The 10,062-nt window shown below is 38.4% G+C and overlaps 1 protein-coding gene and 1 pseudogene across 1 annotated transcript; one reads left to right on the top strand and one right to left on the bottom strand.

Moving 5' to 3' along the window:
- Nucleotides 1–1,355: 1,355 nt before the first annotated feature.
- Nucleotides 1,356–2,644, top strand: LOC107779432 (G-type lectin S-receptor-like serine/threonine-protein kinase At4g27290; annotated as a pseudogene).
- A 1,108-nt stretch (nt 2,645–3,752) lies between these two features.
- LOC107779431 (protein COFACTOR ASSEMBLY OF COMPLEX C SUBUNIT B CCB1, chloroplastic) lies at nt 3,753–5,744 on the bottom strand. The gene is made up of 4 exons (XM_016599863.2): nt 5,318–5,744; nt 5,088–5,218; nt 4,142–4,294; nt 3,753–4,053 (listed from the first exon to the last, which is right to left on the bottom strand). The coding sequence occupies exons 1-4, from the start codon at nt 5,648–5,650 to the stop codon at nt 3,867–3,869; spliced, it is 804 nt and encodes a 267-aa protein (XP_016455349.1). The 5' UTR covers nt 5,651–5,744; the 3' UTR covers nt 3,753–3,866.
- Between the last annotated feature and the right edge of the window lie 4,318 nt (nt 5,745–10,062).

Genomic DNA, 10,062 nt, shown 5'->3' with positions numbered 1-10,062 from the left:
TATTCATCAAACTCTAACCATTTGTTAAAATTATTCATAAATTTTACCCGATTGACATAACTTTGTGATTGTTTAGTTATTCACCAAACTCTAACAGATTGGCATCACTTTGTGCCATCTTCAACCTATTTGTTAAATAGTTCACAAATTCTACTGATTTGGTATGACTTTGTGCTATACTCGACCTAACTATCTAGTTGGATAATTCAAAAACTCTACCCAATTGGCATGACTTAGTGCTTGTTCAATTGTATACCAAACTCTACCATGTTGGCATAACCTCATATTATCTACATTCAGCCTATCGGTTAAGTTGTTCCCAAAACTCTACCTTATTGGCATAATTTATCTATGTTGTTCAACAAAGTGTTCTTTGAGTTTGCAAGTCCAATTTCGATGAAACCATCCCACATCTGCTTCAAATGATCTCAAATTTAAACAAAACCTCTAAACACCAACATAAACAAACCTCAACCACCAATTTAGTCAAATAATACTAAATCAACAAGACTCGCTTTGTCTTCTTCAACACTTCTTAAAGACCAACAATGGAGTATTGAAATTTTTAAAGCAAATCAATAAATCATTGTTTGAACTAAAAATTTAAGCACAAATAATCAACACGCAAACGATTTTAATAATAAGCAGCCATTAACTTCGAATTTCAACCAACAAACAGAAATTTCAAGCTTCCAAAATTGAATAACATGGTGGCCTTCCTGAAAAAGAAGAAAGGGAGGAGCTGAAGGCCATCTTAGTCTAGAATTTGTTCATTAAACTTAAAAGGGCTAGTTTCACACGTGTGTCAAAAACAGGGACAAAAGATGAATACCAATCCTATAGAGGGACAACCGGTGTAAGAACTTGGAAGAAAAATACTTCTCAAATGCATGGGCCAAACTCAAAATGATAGTGTCTCAAAATACTTTTCTGAAAAGCTATTTTGACAAAAGGCTGCTCCACATCATCAGTTTTTAGGAGTACACCTCAAAGCCTTTCCTTATCTCTGTTCTTTTGTATTATATCATTTTTCTAACAAGATCAACTTCAATTGTAGCCAAAATGGTTACTGAAGCTGTTGTCAGAAAGGAACTTCAATGGTCATCTCCTCTTTACTCCCTTCTACTTCAGATTTTACAGCTCTTATCTTTGACCAAATAAAGCTCCCGAAAAATAACTTTAAGATAAAGAGAAACGAAAGAAATCTCAACATTCAAAATCTATACGCAAATAGGAATGGTCAAACCATCATGTATCAAGTTCACACACTTACGCAAAACATATGTTCAATCAAACTGATTATCAAAGTTAGCAGAAGTCATATGGAAGCCCACCAACTCTGAACATGTCAATGACTCCATCTGTAAGCAAACAACAAATTGAAAACTCTATCTGCTAATATCAGTGAAAGTTCATATCTCAATTTAACTCTATTTGGGCTTGCAGTCAAAATGAAACCTATTTTTACCTAAGATAATAACAAGACCATGGAACCAATGGAAACCATAAGCATACATTTCTTCTAGTCTTCCATATTTTCTGTTTGGATTCTGTCGAGTGCTCTAGATACCATACCTGCAGATCAACCTTTAACAGATGCAAACACCATTATTTCATCAGGTGCAAAGTCTAAGTAGTGATTTTTCGCCCCTGGGACATCCAGGAAACGGTTCTTAGGAATATAGTTCAACAAAGTTCCCATACAGACAGTTGTATGGGCTGCTAACAAAGACAGTCCACTCAATGATACAGATGGTATGCTAAATTTTACAAGACAAGGACTTCTTACTCTTCAAAATGGTTCCAGCCGTGTCATTTGGTCCTCCAATGCCACCGGACGCGTGCAAAATCCAATAGCACAGCTTCTTGATTCAGGCAATCTTGTTGTTCGAGATGCAACTGCAAATTATCTGTGGCAGAGTTTTGAATATCCTGGTGACATTGCTTTACCTGGAATGAAGGTGGTTTCCATCGTTCCATCTGGTCATGGAAGAGCAGAAATGACCCTTCCAGGGATGAGTTTACTTGTACATTCGATCCTCGTGGATTCCTACAGACATTTATCATGAATGGTTCCATTGAACACTACAGGGCTGGACCACGGAATGGTTGAGCCTTTTCTAATGCACCATCTCGCGATGCATCGTGCAATGGTTATAACTATACATATTTATCTGATCCTGATCCTGAGGAAATACACTTCATGTATGATCTAACAGACAGCTCTATCATTGCAAGGGTAGTGATGCAACGAAAGGAGGATCTACAGCTTTCAGAATAGAATAATCAATTGGGATGATGTTGCTGGCGCACCAGCTGATAACTGTGACATTTATGGCTGGTGTCACGTGTATGGTTTGTGCAATAGTGGCAACTCTCAAATCTGCAGATGTCTGGATAAATTAGAACCCAAAGATCCAACAGATTGGGCAAGAGAAAATTGGTCAAGAGGCTGTGTTAGAAAGACACCATTGAATTGCCAAAAGGAAGTTAAATTTTTGATTAATTTCTAACTGCTGAACAGAAAGTTCAAAACTTAAATAGGAAGAGAAACCGAGGGTTCTTCCATCTAACCATCATCATAATCTTTATGGGTGAATCAGATCATAGAGCAGCAGATTGGATGTAAAAGAAGATGGTAACAAATGGGATACTACAATAACCGACCTAGTAAAACTTACTACTCAAATGTGGATTCTCTCCACAGAATCCAGATGTTTGAAACTGATTGATGTACATCTAAGAGACTTATGAAATGCAACATATCTAGTGCAAAGAGTAGTCCATGTGGATCTTTGTGTGTTCAGCAGTGCCTGTAACATAGGCCAAGTATGGAATGTATTGTACTGATATTGGATAATGATGGTTTCATTACCCACATCTAAAGAGCCTAGTGTTTTGAAGATGGATTATCATATCGTCAAAGGCTTGACAGAAGTTATGTTATCATGACTCTTCATTGCTCAAAATGTATACCTTTAGGGGTCGTTTGGTACATGGGATAAGGATAATAATCCCGAGATAAAGTTTGGGATTAAATTTATCACATGTTTGGTTTGGGGTATTAGCTAATACCGGGATAACTTTTACACTAAAATGGTGGGATTAGCTATCCCATATAGAAGGTGGGATAGCTGATTCCATGGGATATTCCCACCATTGAACTAAACAACCCCTTAGTTGGTATCATGACGTGTACTGGAAGGCACTTGCTGGTACACGTAGTTTCTGCAATACAAAAAATACTATTCCCTCCGTTTCAATTTATGTGAACCTATTTCCTTTTTAGTCCGTGCCAAAAAGAATGACCATTGTCCGTATTTGGAAACAATTTACCTTTATACAATGATTTATAGCCACACAAAATATATGTGCCTCATTTTACACCATAAGTTCAAAAGTCTTCTCTTTTTTCTTAAATATCGTGCCCAGTCAAATAGTTTCACATAAATTGAAACAGAGGAAGTATTCTTTTATACTACTTATCAGAAGAACACTTCATTCTCCCCCCTTTTTTTGAGAATAGATAAACAACTTCATTCTCCCCCTTTCTTTGCACCCTTTTTGCCTTAATATTATGTCTTTTAGAGAAGGTTCATGATTAGGATTCTTTCAAGTTAAAAGCATGTCAAGTCATAGACAGCTGTGAGAAGAAAGTAACAAAGCACTCATAGTGTATATTAGAAACATTCGTCGACAATTGCACAAGAACTTCTGATTAAGGTATGCATGTGTGATTAATTTACTGCTTCTAAGAAATATTTTGGTTAGAATATAAGAATGAAGAATGAGCATCAAAGTGTTATTGACCAAGCATCATGGAGTATGTTTCAGGTATACATATCTTACAAGAAAACCAAGTAATATCATCTTTCAAGTAAGCCCTTAACATAAACCATGCCTTTTTCACTCAGCTGTAGCTCCTTCCGCATTTTCTCTACTTCTTGGTCATCACCTTGAACAACGATCTCTGACAAGCTTCCATCATCTCCTACCATCATTTTCACCTTGATCTGCTCCTTTCTGGATGCTCGAGTCCAATAATATATGCCCCTGCTCCCAATTTGAGAGAAACAGTTTGCAATCAACAACAATACACAATCAGAATTGACAGATGAATTTTTTTATTAGCAGTACTTACGCTAACGGACTTAAGGCAGTGATCCAGAACCAATTATTGCCTACATCAGGAACTGTTATAGTGAGAACAAGGGCAACACTTCCCAAGCTTATGCAGGTGCAGAAAGTTAACAATGCTGCTTGTCCTCGGCTTGGAACCATCATTCCCTCAAACCTTCAGGATGCAAAAGTTACATTAGTCTCAAGAGAGAGAGAGAGAGAGAGAGAGATAGATAGATAGATAGATAGATAGATAGATAGATAGATAGATAGATAGATAGAGAGAGAGAGAGAGAGAGAGAGAGAGAGAGAGAGAGAGAGAGAGAGAGAGAGAGAGAGAGAGAGAGAGAGAGAGAGAGAAGGCTAAAACAATCACTATAGGTATATGCAATAATTAAATATCCTCTATTGAGGCAGAAGTGCTCTCTCACAGGTCAAGGCATGACAAATATACTAATATGACAAATTAATTGTAGTGTCACTCACCTACTTAAAGATTCTCAAATGATAGTGGTGATGTTGTACAAATTTTCTGAATATCATCTCTAATTTGTTATCTCAGGCATCGGAAAAGAAAACCTTACAGTGTGCACCTCAGATGAAAAGATACGAAAAGAGCTTAATCACATACTATTAATCCAAAGCATGACCACTTTTAGCAGAAAATAAAATTCAATCATAAACATGAGTAAAGACAAGCTTATGCAGCCAATAGCAGAGTTTGCAGCCATTTCAGGCCAGTGCTATTCGCATCAATTACACAAAATTGTGCTGGGAAAAGCTAAAGAATAAAAATGAAAAAAAAAACTCCATTTTATACCAGTGCAGTTGTCCAATCAACTAAGTTTACTGTCATTTTCACTTCTCTTTTTCAGAAAATTGGACTATCACCCTTAGGGGATAAGGCACAAAGATAACATATGTTTAAAAAAAGAAAAAATACTAGTGGTTGGGAGTGGGTTACTCACGTAATAGTCTCTCCTCTATCCAACACAGCAAAGTTATTTCGAGTGAAGAATGAAAGAATTTCGCCAGCAACCTGGTTAGCTGCCTTCTTCCCCTCCTCTATACCTTCCTTAAGAAATGTCTTCTGCACTATCTGCATCCAAAAATTCACCATAAAAATACATGATAAGCCCACCAAGAAAAAATAAAACCCAAAAGAAAATGTACACATGGAATTAAACAAATGAATGACCTTGGATTTGACAGATCGTTTAATAAGGGACCAAAGACCAGGAATAGAAATGACAAAGAGACCGAGTGAAGTGTAGTAGCTAGCTACTGAATAACCAGAATCTGCTGCTGCTATTGAAAAGAGAGATGATGGGTTTTCTTGAAATTGGTCAAGGACAAGTAGAGGAGCGGAAGTAGTAGCAGCAGTGAAGAGGACATCGGTAAATGCGTGAACGGTGAAACGGGTTTTGGGTTTTGTTCGGAGACATAGATGACGATGGTGGTGCTGAAATTCTCGGCTACTGAGGAAACTGGAAGGAAGAGAGAGAGGAGAGAGCAGAAGCTTTGCTGCCATTGGAGCTATTTTTGGTGGCAGCGATTGAAACACACAAATGTGCGGAGACGAAACAGTTTATAGTTCGTTACCAAAGTTATCACTTCCACCTTCCAACTACTTATAATTGCGTTTTTATCCCTCTTTTCTTTTTAGTTTGGCCAAATACCTAGATAGCCCCTTAAAGTTGACACAATTTATAAATTAGACCCTTCCAACTTAGCTAGTGATCAAATAGACACTTATTTTTGGTAGAAGTATGTCTTATAAAATTATGTTTCTTACTCAGACCCTCCTCTTCTTCTTCTTCAATTTTCTACCACCCAAAAAAATCACTAGTGTTGGCCATTGAATAAGCACACCATATCCTTCAAAATAGTTTTTATCCCCTCACTTGGCAGCAGGACCGGCTCCAACCTTATGTGGAGTTAGGCTTGTGCCTTAGGCCCCAAATTTAGGGGGGCCATTTTTTAAAAATAATAGGTTCATAGGTATTTAAAAAATAATATTTAGTATTTTTAATACAAAACTAGAGTTTTTAATATAAAGGAAAGAATTTTTTTTAGATATATAAATAAAATAATAATTTAACTTACTTAAAAATGTGTAGATGAATAGTTTTCATAACTTTTAGTTTTCTATTTTTTACTCCATTAAAAAATTTATTTTTTGTTTCTTAATTTGTCAAGTCAATCTTTCTTTTGTTTCAATCTCTTCATATTTCAGAAAACCCTACATATTCTTTTGTGTTTCTCTTTTATATTCTTACTCACTTCTTTCTCCAAGATTTCATTACTCACCTTCTTTCTCTAAGATTTCACTAGTTCAAGTGTTCAACAATACTTTTAAGCTTCCAATAGTTGTATACTCCACTTCTATTACTTTGTAAAATCTTATCTAAGATCAATAATATCTCAAGAAAGATTAAATAAGTTGGCGATATTATCAATCAAGCAAGAATTATTAGAGAAAATCGATTACAAAAAAAATTATTAACAACTTTATATCTCAAAAAGTTAGAAGAATAGACTTCAAATAAAAACATATCTTATAACTTTCTTTTAAAAATTTAGGCCTCATATTAAACTTTGGCTTTAGGCCCCTGTAACGATCCGGCCGATCGTTTCGAGAGTTGTAGCCCCGTTCCCCCATGTATTTCTCATTTTGTGTTTTATAGCTCTTATGTGACTTGCCGGGTTAGTCGGTTCAGGTCTGGAAGGATTTCGAAATGAATTAAGACACTTAGTCTCAAGGTTGAAAGCTTAAGTTGAAATGGTTTACCGGATATTGACTTATGTATAAATAACTCCGGAATGGAGTTTTGATGGTTCTGTTAACTCCGTTGGGTGATTTTGGACTTAGGAGCGTGTCCGAATTGTGATTTGGAGGTCCGTAGTTAAATTACGCTTGAAATGGCGAAAAGAGGATTTTTAGAAAAGTTTGACCAGGAGTGGACTCTTTGATATCAGGGTCAGATTCTGGTTCTGGGAGTTGGAGTAGGTCTGTGGTGTCACGTGTGACTTGTGTGCAAATTTCGGGGTCAATCGGATGTGATTTGATAGGTTTCGGCATCGTTTGTAGAAGTTGGGATCCCTTAGTTGCAATAGGCTTGAATTGGGGTGCGGTTCGTATTTTTGATGTTGTTTGATGTGACTTGAGGTCTCGACTAAGTTTGTATCGTATTTTAGGACTTGTTGGTATATTTGGTTGAGGTCCCGGAGGCCTCGGGTGGAGTTCGGATGGTTAACGGATGAAGATTTGGAATTGCTGAAGTGCACCAGATCTGGTGCGATCGCACCTGCGGAGTTTTGACCGCAGGTGCGAGCTCGCAGAAGCGAGAAGGGAATCACAGAAGCGACATGGAAAGAAATGGGCAGAGGTCGAAGGTGCGAGGTGATTTTTCGCACATGCGATGCCGCAGATGCGGCTGGTTATGCACTGGTGCGGGGATAGGCTGGCCTGGGCAGGGCGCATGTGCGAAGGGGTAACCGCATCTTCGAGCCCACAAGTGCGAGCAAGGCTCCGCAGATGCAGAGTTGAGGGACAAGGTCTGTTCTGCAGAAGCGGATGATGTGTCGCATAAGCACCTCCACATGTGCGGTACCTGGAGTGTAGATGCGGCCCCTGGAGGTTTAAGTGATTTCCGTAGAAGCAGAGGATTTTACCTCAAAAGCGATTCCGCAGGTGCGGTCATTTGGCAGCAGGTGCGAAAAGCCTGGGCAGTGTCTTATAAATGAGGGTTCCTAGACTTTTCACCATTTTAAACATTTCAAGCTCGGGATTTGGCGATTCTTGAGAGGATTTTCGGGGAATTTCTTGAGGTAAGTCACTTGTGGTCTAATTTGTTCAATAATTATGTTTTCCTATTGATTTTCCCACCTAGTTTGTGTGTAATTAAGGTGGGAGTTAGGAGTTTGAGGCTAGGGATTTAGAGAGTTTAATTTGGGGATTTGAGTTACGATTTGGTGTCGGATTTTAGTAAATTTGGTATGGTTGGACTCGTGATTGAATGGGCTTTCGGGTTTTGTAACGTTTATCGTTTTTCGAGACATGGGTCTAGGGACCGGCTTTTGAGTCGACTTTTGACTTTTGATTAAGACTTTAGTATTTTCTTATGGAATTGATTCCTTTAGCCCGTGTTGATTGTATCGCATTGTTTATGGTTAGATTCAAGTCATTCGGAAGCCATTTCGCGAGGCAAAGGTGTGTTGGAGTAAAGATTTGCTCGGATTGAGGTAAGTAACAGTTCTAAATTTGGTTATGAGGGTATGAAACCCCATATTATGTGTCATGTAATTGATTTTAAAGTGACGCACATGCTAAGTGATGGGCGTGTGGGCGTGCACCGTAGGAATTATGACTTGGTCAATTCCATGGATTCGAATAATTGAAAATTTTGTTGTTATCTATATATTCTCCTTGTGTTATAGAAATTGAACTGCAAATCATGTTAGAAACCATGTTTATACTATGCGTTGGCACTGTAGGGACCAACAGAGGTCATGTACATGTTGAATTATCTGCTAAATTGTTGTTTTGCACTCAGTCACAGTTTTTATTTGGATATTACATCTCAGTCTCTATTGTTCATTATTGATATATTATATCATCGTTGTTTGGGCTGATTATCATGATTACTGAGAGCCCGAGAGACTGGAGAGGTTGATGACTGAGTGAGACCAGGGGCCTGATTGTGAGGATATTTATGGGATCGGGCTGCACGCCGTAATATGTTTTATTAATTTATGCCATGACTGGATTGTTATAGCGCTTGGGCTGAAGGAGCCCCTCCGGAGTCTGTACATACCCCCAGTGAGCGTAAGTACCTACTGAGTGCGAGTATCGAGTGCTAAGTGACTAAGAGGAATGAGTGACTGTAAGTTTGGAGTGTATGGAAGGACTGAATGACTGTTGCTCTGAGATTATGCATTTGATTCCATTACTATTGTACTTCAGCTGGCATATATCACTGTCATGAAATCTCTTAAAGATATTATATCCTGCTGCAATTGAACTTGGCATGAATTAACTGTTTTGGCTTAGTTGTTGATAAGTAGGGATTTTAACCTATTATTTGCTCTCTTTTACTTGTGTTTTAGGCCAAAAATGCTTGGAGGTATTCCCGAAAACTAATGAAATATGCTTGCTTGCAGGAATTGTTCAAAATGAGCCAAAGGAATCAAAATCAGCTCACAAAGGAGTCAAAAGTTGAACAAAAATCAAGGCTGGGCAAAGATGTCTGAAGCGCGGACCGCACAAATATTGTGCGGCCGCGATCAAAATTATGCGATCCACGAGAGGGAGATCCAGAGAGTGATTTTTGGGCTAAATGATGAGCGCGGACCGCACCAGAAATGTGCGGCCGCGAGAGTCCTTATGCGGCCGTGATTGAAATTATGCGGACCGCGATGACTGAGATTCAGAGAGCTGACAACATGAGCAAAAGAGAGAAGTACGGACCGCACCAGAATTTTGCGGCCACGGAATCCCTTGTACGACTGCAATCGAAATTATGCGGTCCGCAAAATGAAGAACCAGAGAGTTGATTTCAAGCCAAACTCAAGCAAGTGCGAACCGCATCACTTTTATGCGGCCGCATAATCTGGAGCGTAGTCGCACTTAGAATTATGCGGTCCGCGAAAGTTCAACTCAACCCAGATCAAAAAGAGAAGAACACGGACCGCATCAGAATTATGCGGCCGCAAAAGCAAGAGTGCGGCCGCACTCAGAATTACGCGGTCGCACAACCTCCGCAAGGGCATTTTTGTCAGATATTTTCAGCTTAGTATAAATAGAACTTTTTATCATTTTTAGGTTATGTTATGTTTTGTATGACGGCTGACTTTTCTGTTTTTGGAGTTTTTGTACTAGTTTCACTTTTAACATTAGATTTTCATTCCACAAATTAATATTATGGATTTTATCTTCATTTC

Source organism: Nicotiana tabacum, chromosome 12, assembly GCF_000715075.1.
Source record: "Nicotiana tabacum cultivar K326 chromosome 12, ASM71507v2, whole genome shotgun sequence".
NCBI classification, from domain to species: Eukaryota; Viridiplantae; Streptophyta; class Magnoliopsida; order Solanales; family Solanaceae; genus Nicotiana; species Nicotiana tabacum.
This window is presented reverse-complemented; position numbering and strand designations above follow the sequence as displayed.

Excerpts from the sequence above, each read along its gene's own strand:
- LOC107779431 (XM_016599863.2), bottom strand. The coding sequence starts at position 5,650 with ATGGCAGCAAAGCTTCTGCTCTCTCCTCTCTCTCTTCCTTCCAGTTTC. Across the intron at positions 4,295-5,087 it reads GATAGAGGAGAGACTATTAC|GTTTGAGGGAATGATGGTTC; the intron begins GTGAGTAACCCA and ends TGCATCCTGAAG. Across the intron at positions 4,054-4,141 it reads ACTGCCTTAAGTCCGTTAGC|GGGCATATATTATTGGACTC; the intron begins GTAAGTACTGCT and ends AATTGGGAGCAG.